The sequence below is a fragment of the Rhineura floridana genome, chromosome 4, assembly GCF_030035675.1.
Source record: "Rhineura floridana isolate rRhiFlo1 chromosome 4, rRhiFlo1.hap2, whole genome shotgun sequence".
NCBI classification, from domain to species: Eukaryota; Metazoa; Chordata; class Lepidosauria; order Squamata; family Rhineuridae; genus Rhineura; species Rhineura floridana.
Genome location: NC_084483.1, coordinates 15,479,863 through 15,495,396, shown reverse-complemented (window position 1 = coordinate 15,495,396; position 15,534 = coordinate 15,479,863). Strand labels below are relative to the sequence as shown.

The 15,534-nt window shown below is 42.5% G+C and overlaps 3 protein-coding genes across 5 annotated transcripts in view; 2 read left to right on the top strand and 1 right to left on the bottom strand.

The window, feature by feature from the left end:
• Positions 1–5,360, bottom strand: part of SLX4IP (SLX4 interacting protein) — a 105,878-nt gene extending 100,518 nt beyond the window's left edge. Inside the window, exon 1 of the mRNA XM_061622550.1 lies at positions 5,299–5,360. Coding sequence (XP_061478534.1) covers positions 5,299–5,334 — 36 coding nt within the window. The 5' untranslated portion in view covers positions 5,335–5,360. The remainder of the gene's footprint in view (positions 1–5,298) is intronic.
• LOC133382908 (uncharacterized) lies at positions 2,305–15,293 on the top strand. 3 transcript variants are annotated; one of them, XM_061622554.1, is made up of 3 exons: positions 2,305–2,555; positions 9,321–9,559; positions 15,204–15,293. In XM_061622554.1, the coding sequence occupies exon 2, from the start codon at positions 9,340–9,342 to the stop codon at positions 9,529–9,531; it is 192 nt and encodes a 63-aa protein (XP_061478538.1). In that variant the 5' UTR covers positions 2,305–2,555; positions 9,321–9,339; the 3' UTR covers positions 9,532–9,559; positions 15,204–15,293. The 3 variants fall into 3 exon arrangements, with proteins under 3 accessions (XP_061478538.1, XP_061478536.1, XP_061478537.1); XM_061622552.1 differs by lacking the exon at positions 2,305–2,555 and adding an exon at positions 3,273–3,361; XM_061622553.1 differs by lacking the exon at positions 2,305–2,555 and adding an exon at positions 4,074–4,162.
• On the top strand, positions 3,277–15,512 carry LOC133382907 (uncharacterized). The gene is made up of 3 exons (XM_061622551.1): positions 3,277–3,361; positions 3,974–4,162; positions 15,204–15,512. Exons 1-3 carry the CDS (start codon positions 3,298–3,300, stop codon positions 15,401–15,403), a joined length of 453 nt encoding a protein of 150 aa, XP_061478535.1. The 5' UTR covers positions 3,277–3,297; the 3' UTR covers positions 15,404–15,512.
• The last annotated feature ends 22 nt before the right edge of the window (positions 15,513–15,534 follow it).

Sequence of the window (15,534 nt, the reverse complement as noted above, 5' to 3'; positions counted from 1 at the left end):
TCTTGTAATCTTTACAACCACACTGTAAGGTAGGTCTATATTATTATCCTCACACCAAAAATAAGGGGGCGCTGAGAGCGGCTTGCTTCAGGCCACCAAGTGAGTACATAGCAGAGGGAAGACTTCCAGATGTGTAATACAATCCATGCTACATCAGCTTTCTCTAAATCAGGCAATGTGCTTGCTTTCCCTTTCCTCTGGGAGCCTATATAACCTTACACTGGCATGCCTGGTTTGGTTCTTGAACTCCTTGAGCATCTCCTTGATTACACAAATACTCTCTTGCTGACAGAGCTGGCCTGAGCTTGGGGCCAAATCCTCTACTATCAAGTCTGCTCTGTTCTGCACTATTCAAGCTGCTAGTCTTAGTTCCCAAAACTCTTACAACCATTGTACTGTTTACATTGTATTTTTGTATACCACTTAAAAGAGTTTTAAAGTAGTAAACAGTTTAAATTTCTTTTAAATAAACAAAATCTTCCCTTGACTCATACTCTTTTTGCTCATCCACTTTTCTATTAATATGTGCCCTCTGCAAAGAATTCATAGTCCTAACCACTGGAAACACTCTATAGATACACTGGGGGGGGGAATACATTTTTTCCAGCACCCCGAATTCCAGACTACCTCACCATTTTGTGTTACCAGAAGTCTCTCCCCTTGGGTAGTGTGCCTCACTCTGTTGTTACTGCCCTGCTTGGGGTAACGAAGGAACAGGAAGGAGATTCTCCATCTCTGGAAAAGATCAAGCCAGGTTCTCCCCTCGACACTAACAATTCTGCTTTATTTTTACATAGCACCAAACCACTTGACATCATTGGGTGATTTTCCCCCCTCCTTTTTTTCACTGCTTGTCTACAAATTTAGCTGTCTATTGGACAAATTTCAGTTGCTTCACTCATTAAATATATATTATATTGCAACTGCAGAAACAAACCACCGATGTCACATTCCACGGATGAGAGTAGGGGCACTTGTGAACATTTTAGCATCCCCGTTTTCACATCAAGGATCACTGCATAAGCCAGGGATGGGGAACTTGTGGCCCTCCAGATGTTGCTGGATGACAACTCACATCATCCATGGTCATTGGCCACACTGGCTTGGGCTGATGTTAATTGGAAGCCAACATCTGGAGGGCCATTCTTGGCCTAAGTTCACTTCACTACCTTACTTATAGCTGACAGTTCTTCTCTGCTGTATTAATGTTCATTTACTCTGCAACAGCCTGTTCTCATAACGCTGCTAAAGCAGGGCATATTAGCATGATCATTAATGTTTCCTTTTTTAAAAACACAAGCGCCTCTTGAGAAAGTTTATCTTTAATAGAATAAGGATCAATGTAATGTAGTGGCTAGAAGAGTATCAGCCTAGGACTTACGTTCAAATCCCTCTTCAGCCACAGTGCTCAGTTTGGGTATTCACTGTTTTATGGGGTTGTTGTGATGATAAAAAGGGTCAATGCAGACCATTTTAAGCTCCTGAGAGGAAATGGAACCTATACATGTATTCCTATATAAACCAATAGAAAGCTCATATTCCGAATGTGGGTCATCATCCACACGCAAGAGGGAGGTATCAGTAGACTTGGGTGAACCCCAAAACTGGTTTAAAAAAAAAAGTATGTTGGGGCAACTTCCACACACACAAAGTTCCTGAGGACTGAGCATGCTCAATGGCCACAGAATATGGGCTGACTATGGGGGAGGGGAGTGAGTGAAAGCTTGCGTGTGTGCGCGCGCGCGAGCGGCGGTAAAATGGAGATTCTTGGAAAAGGAAACGGCTGGCCGGCACCCGATACACTCCACGCTGCAATTTTTTGTTGTAGGTCCCACTTGTAAATAAATTTGAATTGCTTATATTTAGAACGCAGATGCAGTTCATCTAACACATAGAATCATTGAACAGTAGAGTTGGAAGGAGCCTATAATGCCACCGAGTCCAACCCCCTGCTTAATGCAGGAATCATTCAGCAGCAATTACTGTATAGATAGGAAGCTAGAGGGATCGCGGTAAAGAGAATGTGCGCTCTTTAATAATAAAAAAGCACCCCTCAAGGAGCAGTGATTTATCAGGGGCAGCTATAGCATATATCTTGAAGGTTGAGGTGTCGTAGAAAAAAGAAGAGTGAACCCAGAGAGAGACAACTCGCGAGCGGAGTTGAGAAAGCTACAAGAGAAGGTCATAAAAGGCTGTAGATAAGACAGAACGGGGGCAGCTGCGGAAGACATAAGAAATGTCATATATAAGCCTACACCCAGCTGGGAGGCCAGGAGTCACAATCGCAATAAGTACCAGTTCACTTGCGACTCTTCTACTAACTCACCGCAGCGTCACTCAAACCTCCGCGCCAGCACCTCTTTGCAAAGCAGTATATAGAGAAAAGATTAGAGTAACACGCAAGGACCCCTAGTTTCCGGTTATATTTGGGATCTTCTTCGCTCTCTCGGAGTGGCAGTATCTCATACCCTGTTTGCACTCAAGTGAGCCTAAACTCTGGAATGAAGGACGTTTGAATGGGCGATAGAAAATGGAAAACACATTCATCAGTTGATGTAAGTCACTACCTCTCAGCCCCAGCCTCACTGTAGGATTATCATACGCCACTTTGCCTCAATGTCCCCCGTCCGCGCAGTATGGAGTTATTAACACTGGACTGCACTACAAGCAGGTCATTAGACGCTCTTTCTCACCTTCAACTCCGCCGCCACCACCCGCATTACGGGCATCTTAGTGTCACACCTATCCACTTCCAACTAAATGCGTGGGGATAACAATGTCGGATAATTTATTTATCTTATCTTAACACAGGAAGCATTGATAGGATTATTATTATTATTATTATTATTATTATTATTATTATTATTATTATTATTACTTTCTACAAAAATTAAAATCTAAGCTTTATAGAGCTATCGTTGCAATCTATGCAACGACTATGCGTAGTTGTCACTTTTACCACTCAACTACAGCTCCTAGGCTTCAAAAATAGCTATGAAATCTAGTGTGCAAGCAAAGGAACTTAACCCTCGTGATTCCTCTGTTCATCCGTCCAATTTACAAGTCTTTTACCACGGAAACAAAAGGTGCAGCTTAACTCAGTGCTTTCCACCGTATTCAAGAATGTCGACCGCTACTTCTCCTTTTAATATGGGATATCCGGGAACTTTTTACACCTTCTACGCCACATAATTGGCAACAGCCAATAGGTTTTATATTTCCACAGCGGGTGCAATTGCCTGCCGGTTTAATTGGAGATTGCAGCTTTGCTCTGCAAGGTAGCACCCACTGCAATGAATGGTTTTAGGCATGTTTAAGAGTAAGAGCTTGGGCTGTGGTGCTTATTCACAAGTACTCCCAGGTAATTATGCAATGGACTGCACTTTTACTTAAAAGTATATTTATTAGACTTACTTCAGAGTCAGGATGGTTATGAAAAACAAACAAAAACTGAGTGGTTAACGCGGTTAATCAGGTTTCCCAGGATTCAAACAGTGCGATCTTTTTAGCTGTGCAGGAGCTAGCTTCCCCCCCCCCCCCCATATATAGAGAGAGTTTTGCTCTGAGAGCCTTTTTTGGCTGAAGAACAGGATAGCTTTAATTAGTTAAGCTGCTTGAAACCCTAGAAAGTCGCTGCTAGGCCGTGTCGACCAATGGTTCAACTAAGTATAAGGCAGCTTGGTATTTTCCTATGAAAGCGCCGTCCTTCTTTATCTCCTTAATATTGCTTGATGAATTAATACACGTCGCCCTGATGAACATTTAATTAGAGGATTATATTATATAATAGAGGATGTGTTGAGAGATGGGAGAATATTAGAGAACTCTTATATTCCTTTTATTATTTTTTGGTTGGTTGAAATAGCCGTTAGAAAGAGGAAAGTGACACCTCCAGTCAAGGTGAGAGAGGCTTGTTTTTTTCTATTTCCCTCCAACCCCTGTGCTCCAATCTTCCTCTTCAACCGTACTACAGCTCCCAGAATGCATCGGGTACCGTTTGTCGGAGGTTGGTCACAGTACTTGGTGTTCGTGGTGTACCCTGGGATCTGTAGTCTCAGCCTCTTGAGTCCCCTTCCGGGTAGAACGGTCGCATCTAAAGGCTTGGAGAGAGTAGACCTTCGGGTGTCCAGACTATTCGCTGGCCCGCTTCACAAGAGAAGAGGTACTGGACTGACATAAGGCAGATGATCAGTAGGGGAGGGAATCCGTGTCTCTCTTTTTTTGTTTCCTTCTTTGGGCTGGGGCGCGGACGGGCGTTCAATTGAGAAAGGTTTAACTGTGCCTAAGGAGAGTAGACAGCTAGTTTTACTCTTCCCTCCCCCCCCTTTGCAAAATCATTAATGCGGAAGAAGAGGAAGTGGAAAGCACGTACAGCAATGCTTGCATGCAAAATGGGTGGGTTTTTTTAATTTCCCCTCCACACACACACACACTTTCTGACCTCTTGTGTTAGCTTACAGTGTAACTGTCCAATGAAATTTAAACATATGTGGAAGTTGTTAATTGTTTAAGCAAGCCTGATTTGCAGCGTTGTGAAAGTTGGGGGTTTTGATCCTCCGCTTTTCTCGTCGTTGTTCCTCCTTCAGTTTGACCCAGCCTCCTGCAGCTTTCTAGGCGTCTGATCTGCTGCCCCCAGGTTGAGGAGGGGAAGGTCATCTGGGATCATTAGACTGGTAACAGTTAGGAAGGTCTTCCCCTTAGCAAGAGTTGCTGCTTGATAAGGGGGCTGCTTGCTGTGTCTTCAGGTTGCTTAAGAGCGCTGACTGCCCCTTTGTGTCTTATACAATACTGCATACACAGGCTTACACTCTCTTACTTCGTGTTAAACAATTCACTCTTTACTGACAGTCGCTAAGGCATCGGATCATTATTATTTTTGTATAGGATTTCTTTATCCTGCCCTTCCTCAGAGAGGTTCAGGGCGGCCTGAATGGCTTTCTTTCTGCTCTGCTTTGTATGTAAGCCTTATAACAAACCTGTGAGATAGGTTAGGCCGAGATAGTGGTTGGCTCAAGGTCACACGGTAAGCTTCATCACTGAGTAGGCAGTTGAATTCATGCCTTGCCCAGCACTTTAAACGCTACAGCACACTGGCTTTCAAACAATTTGAACTACACAATAGAATCCATATTTCATTCATGTGCAGGGCTGGATTATCCATTAGGCTTAGTAGGCTGAAGCCTAGGGGCCTGGAGCTCTTGGGGGCCTGTGGGGCACTGGCCCGAGGGCCCCTGGAGCTACAAGGGGCCCTCCTCGATCCGCAGAAGCATCCCCCTGCTATACCCCCGCTTTACCTACCTTTCCGTTGTTTTTTGTGGCGCGCAGATTTGCCATCGTGTGTGTTGCAAGGATGGGGAAATTCTTCTCAGAGTTCAATGGTGTTACGAGGCCACATATTACTGCCACCTACAGTCTACACTACAGTGTTATTGCACCCCACTAGCATTCACAGACCCTCCTATATCTGAAAAACTTTAACAGAGACTCACAAAGATCTTTGTCCCAAAGGACAACCCCCAAAGACAAAATTGCTGTGCCCAAGTCATTACATTTATGAAGGAGAGGCTCTCTTTCATCCCTGTACTTCAAACAGTCCTAGATTACATGATCAGCTATTTCCACAAACGACACAAAGATCAGCATCAATCCTCCCAACCTTATAAACAGATTACTCCGCAAAGCACAATGTCCTGGCAACACGCTAAGCATTCTAAATGTGTGTAGACGTCATTGTAGTTAATGACCATGTATGCTTCTATATTGCAAACATTAGTTTTCTGTTTGCTTTTCTTGAGTTAGGGTATTATGGTAGCCAGTGCGACCTGCAACAAAATGTTGTAGCGTGGAATGCTTCTAATCAGGGTTCTGGCCAGCCAACCAACCATCTTGTCTCCCAAGATACTTCATTCTATCCCCCTCTTCCTGGTTTTCTGTCTCCCCTTCCCCCCAGCACTACCTGCTGTTGCCAATCTTCCTTAGGCTGCTTTTGGTGGGGCTTGTCTCCTTAGATGGTGTTTTCATACTTCTGCTAACCTTGGGGTTTCCCTGAGTATGCAGATACCTTCCTCTTGCTTCTGGTTGGTCCCCATTTTGGTTCAACACTCACCAGCTGTATTTGCAATTAGATTTGGACCAAGGGGAGCTGTGTGTGTACATTTTGACGAATAGCTTACTATTTAGATTGGGCAGGAAAGCTTGCCATGTGAAAAACACAGTCATCCCAGTGTCAGTTAAGAAGGAATCTAGGTAAGGGGGAGGAGGGTCTGCAGATTAAACCTAGTTCTCATTGAGGTGATAAAGCCATGCCTGAGCTTTACCAGTTTGCCTATGGATTGTGGCTCATATCACTGAATGGGCCTCAGTATGATCAACTGGCTGTCACTACAAAAATTTCCCCTTCACATAGAAAACTAGTTTTCAGGGGGAAAGGTTCTAGCTTCAACTTCCTCTGATGTGCCAGTTTTCTATGTGTAGAGATTTATTTGGGGGGGGGGCTTCCATCATCCTCCGTGGCGCCGAGTAGTAAGCGGTGGTAACGCAGCCGAAGCTCTGCTCACGGCCAGAGTTCGATTCCAACGGAAGGAGGAAGTTGAATCTCCGGTAAAAGGGGTCGAGGTGCACTCAGCCTTCCATCCATCCGTGGTCGGTAAAATGAGTACCTGGCATATGCTGGGGGGTAAAGAAAGGCCGAGGAAGGAACTGGCAATCCCACCCCATATATATGGTCTGCCTAGTAAACGTCACAAGACGTCACCCTAAGAGTTGGAAACGACTCGCACTACAAGTGCGGGGACACCTTTACCTTTACCGTTTCCATCATGTGATCCCTCAATTCCAATCTCAAGTTGTAGGATCCTGGTACAGTGTAGCATTAATCATGTAATTAAAAGAGAAAATATGTTTTTAAGTGAAGATAGACAAATATTTTATGAAAGGTAATATGAAAGCTTTCAAGAAACACTTATCAAGGAAGGAAATGAGACATTGTTAAAAATGGAGGAGGATATGTAGTATGCAGAACAAGTAATTGTTTAGCAGCTTATTTGTAGAATCAAAAATGGACTGTAAAATCCAACTGTAGACCCTGAAGGGCAGTTTATTTTATTAAATGTAAACACACCACTAAGAAATTGCCAGCTGGAAACGGATATGCTCCAAATGATGGTCAACCTTCATTTTATGACAGTTTGTTTAAGATAATTAAATTTTCAGAAGGGGAATACTGATAGCAGTAGATATGAATGGGGTACTGAATCCTATGAAGGATACATCTGAGGGCAAAAATAGACACCTTGGAACATTTGGCAAAACAATAAAAATAAGCCTTAATGTTAAAGATACATGGAGACATCAGTACACCAAGATAAGAAGTTATGGGTGACATCCAATGATGTCCACCTGCTTGCGCAACAGAAATCTTCTTGTGCTATGAGGGTTGCATGCCCCCCATATATGTGTGCTCCCCCATCACTTTGCAGTGCACTATCCTATTTCTTCCAATTAGTAAGTGCAAAGTCGTTAAGAGGGTGTCCCCACTTGATCTCAGTGTCTGGGCTGGTGTATAGGGGAGCAGGTGATTTTGTAAGTAGTGAAGGATTTCTCTTATTAAGTGGACACTTACCTTTGGAAAGGGAGGAAATTATGTGGGGAGGAGGACAGATTTTCTCTAAATTTAAATTTAAAATTACTATAAGATAATGGCTAGATGTGACTATAAACAGGATGAATAGCAACTAAGTAAATGCTGGAACTGTAAAAAAGAGATGGGAAATCATTACGGTTAAAAAAAAAAGCTACTGTATCAGGGTGGGCTACCTCAGGCCCTGGGGCCAAATGTGGCCCTCCATGCCCCTCTATCTGGGCCTCAGGATTCTGCCCAGGCCATGCCCCTCCATGCCATGCCCCTCCATGCCACGCCTCTCACTGGCTGTGCTCTGCACCCACCTCTATTGATATGAGCTGTTTGGAATGGGCCCTTCATATGTGTGATAATAGCTCTTGCTTGCTTCAATGGAGGATGGAAAATGGCGTATGTGTTTGGCCATACCCACCACTGTTATGCAACCCTGAAAAGTTGCCCAGAGGGGAATATGGCCCCCGAGCTGAAAAACATTCCCCATCTCTGCACATTGTTGTTGTTATCCTGCTCTTCCCAAAGGGAGCCCAGGGCCGCAAACAAATTATGAAGCACTGAAAACATCTTCAAAACAAAACATCTTTAAAAATATGCAAGAAAAGTGGTGATTATAAGTCATATATACAAAGTGAGTGGACGGGGAACATTTGGGAATTTGCCTTAATGGCAAAAATGACACACAAATTTAAAACCAAAGGACAGCAAGCAACAGGATAATTTCATGGCAAACTAGAACCGCTTTATTTATCTACTATAAAAGGAAATCTAAGCGTCCTCTTTGCTTGATATTGGTTATAAACCATTAGAATACGAGCCAAAATACTTAACAGAAAGGATCTGATCTATGTGAAGTTTTTATATTTTGCTTTTTTTTAGAAACATTGTCTAAGTAGACAATATTTTTATTATATTGTTGAGATTTTAATATATTTGTATGTTTTTATTCTGTATGTCACCCAGAGTGGCTGGATAACCAGCCAGATGGGCGACTAATAAATCTAATAAATAAATAAATAAAATAAATAAATTTAATTATGAATATAATAAATAAATTAACTAACCGCTGATACAGATTGACTGTGTGACTGGGAATTGGTCTAAGCCTGAACCTGGACATGATGTAGTAATCTTGTTACCCTGTTGGCTAGTAGCACTTTCCAACCCAGTTTCCAGACAGGACCTGCATATACCAGTGTAGACCAGGCCTGGGAGTTGCTTTGCAGTTTATAAGCTAATTGAGGCAATTTGTTGAATCCTTTACAATTTTTTCTGTTATATTTTATATAGGTATGAGACAAGGTACAAAATCTTCCCCCTGCTCCCCCAGTCACATAGCTGTAGCCCCATTAGTGGCATGAACTGGCATCAGTTATTTGTTATATTGCAGGGTAGTTCAAGCTGCAGTCCTTGGAAAGAAGTCCTGCTTATGTATTTATTTTTTCAATCTGTATCTGGCTGTTCCTCCCAAAGGAGCCCAGGGCAGCAAACACATCAGTAGAATAGAACAGCTAAAAATAGTCTCTCAACCAGTGATTTCAGGTTAGCTAGGATCCAGCTACAAAATTGGGAACCTTCAGGTTTTGCATAATTGTGCTGCTGCTGTCGTGGTTGGAGCATATGGGTGCCTGCATGCTAAAATGGTGGTTAGTACAACATACTTCAAATTCTCAACTTCTTTACATAGGTAGCGGCCAGCACACAATATGGGCCTTAAATCCATTTGGAAGAACTACAGAGTTTTGATTGTTATGGGAACTGGCCTTGTGCTGGTACATTGGGGCTGGTATAACATCCAGTCCAATCCTGTTTTCCAACCAAAGAGAGAGGACATTGCCTCCGAGCCTGGCATTGTGGCATACGTACTGCAACAGGAGAACAAAAATAATGGAAAATAGCCACACAGTGCTGCAGAATAATTGAAAGGTAAGTTCCTGTTGCAGCAAGAACAAAGCCACTAAGGCAATGCAAATCAACGAGAATTTTGTACACAGCTAAATTCAGGATTGGCTTTTCTTTCACCCTCTCCACCTTTATGGGAATCGTCCCCTGTCACGAGGGAAGGAAGAGAAATTTGATTGTTTGCATTTAAAGGCAAATTTATCAAATTCACATTTTCTGAAACAATATGAGATCCAAATTTTGCAGTTCTCCAACCAAGCAATGTTTACAAAAATGCATATATTAGGGGAAACGGTGCATAAAAAATATATTGGGGAAAATAACATACAGAATGCATTATATTAGGGAACATTGCTTTTACAAATGTGTACATTAGTAAAAACTATACAAAATGTGTTTATTAGGAGAAATTCGCACTAAAATGCTTATGAATGTTCATGAGAAATTTTTAACAGAATTCACAGATTGCTGTAGAAATGTGGAGAAATGAGAAACTGAGAGAACTGGAATTGACAGATCCTTCCATCCCTACATTTCACACAGCTCTGCATTCTGGAACCTCCCCATGCACAGAACAGAAGTGGTCCATGATAGATCGCCCTTTCCATCAAATCCTAAGAGCCATCCAGGTGGCTCTGCCTCTAGAGCGCAGGCACAGATTTTACACTAGCAATCTCTGGAAGTAAATCAGTAAGAGGGATGAGTTTAGAAAGCTTTCTTGGCAAATGGGCAGAGTAGCCTATCTACTCTGCTTGCCTAGAATAGGGTGGTTTTACCTACAGCAGCAAACCCTTAGAGAGCTGCAGTAGCGTAGTAGCTACAACAAATCAGGAAGTCCTTGGTTGAGATTTCACCTCTGCCATAAATGCACTAAGTGACAAGCCATTCTCTTTGAGCCTTGCCCCATCCTTCCCACTGCCAGGAATATTCAAATAATTACACAGACCCTACCTTACAGGATTGTTGTAAGGAACAAAATGTGAAGCACATGAAAACTCAAAAGCAGACTATAAATGCTAAGTGTTGTGTGCAGTTCTTTGTTTGCAGTGGCAGCATGGGATCATTTCCAAACAAAACTAACCGGGTTTAAAGTTTCTTTTTTCAAAACTCTGAAGACTTGGCAGCTCCAAGACCCATGAAAATGTATTGGGATTAGCAATAGTAAAAACAGCGGTGGGCAACTGGGTTCTTTTATAATCTGAGCTTTCATTTTGATTTTATCTTTTCTCCTTTGGTTGTGAAGGAACATCTGACTGTGGGATTTGCTGCTTTAAATTTAAGGAATAACCATTTCCTCACCCCCATCACCTGTTTATGTTATCTAAGTGTCCTTTCCTGGTTGTTTGAATTCATCTGCTTTGACATTTTTCAGAAGTTTACATTATCATACATGGTAAAACTGGATGTGGGCGCTGATCACATCTGTAGTGAATGTGAGGTACTGCAGCTGCAGTTCACCAGCTGCCTTAGCAGAGTTGCTGTAAATACAATTCTGTATGCATAATTCATTGCAGCACATCCTGAACCTATTTTTTCTTAACCTGCCTGTCTGCAAACTTCAATAATTATAACTGAAGTTTTTAAAAAATATCTGTTTCTGTGAGCATAGATAAATGTTTATTGCTAATTTCCAATATAAGTGCAGTTTTCACTAACCCTTTCAGCTGATTTGTGCAAGCAGAGTTGGGGACTTCAATATACAGTCTTCATGTGTAAATGTCTTAAAGATCATTTTATGGGTTGAGGATTTTTGCTTATGTTTTTTAACCTGCTCTAGTTCTTCAGTGGACTCTTTAATTGTGATTGTTTTAATAGTATTGTATCTGTAGGAATTTTTTCAAGGCTGGAGGTGGGCAAAGTTAAATGCTGAAGCTAGTTTCTCACCAAAAAATGAGAAGAATATTGCCTGTATGTATTGCCTTGGATTTCAGGTTCTACAAATACTAGAAACGTAAATGAAATCTGAAGATCATAGTCCTTTGGGGGAGGGGAATGCCCCCCTTCCTCTGCTCCTGTGGATGTCCATGATTGTGGCATGATCTGGGATTGGCTATGATGAAGGATGGCCTAAATCAGAAAAGCAATGAACAAACAGGAGATTCTAGGCTAACTGCCTCTCTCCCACCATTCCAAAAGCAAAATATTTATTTATTTTATTACATTTATATACCGACCCATAGCCAAAACTCTCTGGGTGGTTTACAAAAATTAAGAACATTGAACATTAAAAACAAATATACATTTTTTAAAATCATACAAAGTTTAAAACCATGAAGCACAGATAAACCAGGTAAAAGACCTGGAGTCAGAGCTCAGCACTTGCTCTTAGAATGCCTGCGAGAAAAGGAAATCTTAATCTGGCGCCGAAAAGATAACAATGTTGGCACCAGGCGAACTTCATTGGAGAGTTCATTCCATAATTTGGGGGCCACTACTGAAAAGGCCCTTTCCCTTGTTGCCATCCTCCGAGCTTCCCTTGGAGTAGGCACCTGAAGGAGGGCCTTTGATGTTGAGCGTAGTGTATGGGTGGGTTCGTGGCGGGAGAGACATTTCATCATGTATTAAATATGCTAATTAAGCATACTGCGTCAAATCCCTAAGGCAGTGATCCAGAGACCCCACACGTGACAAAACTCAGAAGCACACGTTCAACACTCAAACCACCCTGCCCTCAGTCTCACATATGAAGCATTAGCCAAAAATGACACATGGGTGGACTTAGCAGCCTCTCCCCCACCCCCTGCGGAAAAACAAGCCGGTGGGCAAAGGCAGCCAAAAAACCTCCATTGGGAGAACAAATGCAGGAATGGCTGCAAGGACTACTGTCGAGGTGCCCAGACACAGTGAGTATAGGAACCAAACCATAGAATTCTCTTCTATCACACGGGCATGAACTGCAAGAACCACTGTCGTTCCATTCCATATTGTGATTTCCCAGTACTCATGACCAGGTACAGCCCACAAATGGCCGAGATCCCTTTCCTGCCTACACACAGGGCCAAGAACAACCAACATGGTCTTATCTTCTAGCAGCATATAGTGTTTTGATGGCCACAGAATCTGACATCAACCAACTGCCACACACATGGCCAAAGACGTTTGCAGATAACCCCAGTGACAGTAAAGGATATCCACCAGCCACGTATGTCAGCCTCATAATGTGCATTGTGGTCCTTTGTGGATATGCATGCTGCTCCCCTATTTGGTTGGGCAGTGATTGGAAAAGTCCAGCTGGACTGTCTGAACTTTGTGAGCCTACTAGCAGTGCTACTTCAATATGTGGGTTGATTTGGGGCACCCTCTCTTGCATTGATTACATAGAGTAGTCCTCAGTCTGAACGTTGGTGCTGTGGGTTTATGCTGTCCTTGGGAGTTGTGGCTTATTGCATGCTTTAGTTTCGATCCCCCTGCCTCCAAATTTATGTATTGGTAAGGACTCACAGGACACCCTTTGGAGAACAATATGTGTAGAACATGGAGGGGCACAGGAGTTGGTTGGTTGAGAAAGAACAGAACATTCACAATGAAGAACCCCTCTTTTCCTAGTTTCCCCTTGGGCTCCTAGCAGAGCATCACCTGCACAGTTTTTCCTCATGAGGTCAAGCGACATTCTTTTTCATTAAAAAGAAAATGAAATGTCAGCATCATGAAAAAGCCATTGAAGTGTATGCCATTCAGCTGTACTCCCTTAACATCTGGCCAGTGGGATATGGAGATGACCTTTTTAGCATTTCCCTAGCATAAAGAAGTGGGATGTTTCCACGATTTCCAATATTCTGTCATGCAGCCAGAGTTATTGGGCAGCAGATGACATGATGTGTCTCCTGTTAGAGACATGATGTGACTTTAAATGGGCCCAAGCTATGTTAAAATGCAGGGCTGTGGAGCTGGAGTCAGAAGCAATTTTGGGTGGAGTCGGAGTTGGTAGAAATGTTCCAACTCCGGCTTCAAAATAAATTTTGATTGACAAATTTTTTAAAATATAAATTCAAAATGTCAAAGAAGCTTCCCATGAAGTCAGCTGTACTTGAGCATTTCACCATAACTCAAGATGGAAAACATTTTGTGTGTCAGGGTATGACACAGGACCCAGAGGAAGACAAATGCTGTGATGCAAGATCAGCGCATATTCAGGCAGCGATAAAAATGCTCCTATGAGAGCTTCCAATTTAAAAAGACATTTACAGCCCTTTCCAGGGCTGTGGAGTTGGAAGCAATTTTGGGTGGAGTCGGAGTCGGACAGTAGAAAAATAGAGGAGTCGGAGTCAAAGGTTTGGCGTACTGACTCCACAGCCCTGTTAAAATGATAACCTGACAGGGCTGTGGAGTCAGTATGCCAAACCTTTGACTCCGACTCCTCTGTTTTTCTACTCTCCGACTCCAACTCCTCTATTTTTCTACTGTCCAACTCCACCCAAAATTGCTTCTTGTCAATCAAAATTTATTTGGAAGTCAGAGTCGGTACATTTCTACCGACTCCGACTCCTCCCAAAATTGCTTCCCACTCCACCCAAAATTGCTCCCGACTCTGACTCCGACTCCACAGCCATGCCGACTGATCTGTGTAGTGTGAGCTGGCTCAAGATGAAAGCTGAGGAAAAGGTATAAACATTTCAGTCCTGTTTCTGCTGCATATCCCAAAGTACAGGTGAAATAAAACGCTGCGAGTCGAAATTATGGTGTTTTCTTAGCTGCCTACATCAGTTACTATTCCCCCTCAGCATGCTACTGGATCCATCCTTGTTGCTAGAGGCTCAGGTGACCTCAGTGGCTAGGAGTGCCTTTTACCAGCTTCGGCTGGTAAAACAGCTGTGGCCGTTTCTGGACCAGGATAGCCTGACCACTGTTGTCCATGTACTGGTAACCTCCAGGCTGAATTACTGTCATGCACTCTATGTGGGGGTTGGTCCAGAAGCTACAGCCAATGCAAAACGCAGTGGTGTGACTAGTTTCTGGGGCAGGGTATTGCCAGCATGTCACTCTGCTGCTAAAAGAATTGCACTGACTGCCCATTAGCTACTAGGCTAAGTTTAAGGTTCTGGTTTTGGTGTACAAAGCTCTATACAGCTTGGGACCAGGTTACGTGAAAGATTGTCTTACCCCTTATATACCCAGTTGATCCCTGTGCTCTGCAGGTGAGGGTCTCCTGCAGATACCATCTTATCAGGAAGTCCATTCCGCACAATATAGGAAGCGGACCTTTAGTGTAGTGGCACCTACCCTTTGGAATTCCCTCCCCATAAATATTAGACAGGTGCCATCGGTGTAACCTTTTTGGTGCCTACTGAAGACCTTCCTCTTTCAACAAGCCTTTTAAGTTGAGACCTTATCCCAGTCTGTCTGTGTTGCAATTGCTTTTTAAGAGGTTTAAGATGTTTTTAAAGCTTTTTTTAAAATATGTTTTTAAAGATGTTTTTATTATTATTATTAAATAATAATGATTTTTGGAAAATTTGATGTTTTAATTGTGCTTGCATAACAAATTATATTGGGAAGGGTTGGGGGGGGCTTTCAACCAGTTTGAATGTACATTATGCTATGATCACATATTTTGCAGAGGTGGCCTGTTGTTTGGCCACAGGTCTAACTGAAATAAGTTGTATCGACAATGATTGTGAAACTGTGCCTGTGATGGTAGCTTTGTAAAAACTTTTTTTTTTAATTGTAGGGACACTTCATTTGATTGATTTAAATCTTGCATCACAAACAAAAGGGATGAAGAAGATCAGATGGATTAGGAAGAACTGGCTGCTCGTGGCTGGACTGTCATTTCTCAGTATCCATGTTGGGACCTATCTTATTCAAAGAGTAGCAAAGTCCTCTGCTAAATCAAGCTTGGAAATTAAATCAAAGGATTTTGACAAATGAAGCGATCTCTGCATCGTCACATTTATCACTTGCACAACAAGTGTGTTTTTATATGCATTTGTTTTGTCATTGACTGTATAGTTCATTAAATGTGTCTTGTAGAAATGTTCTCACTGGAGTCTTACCTGGGA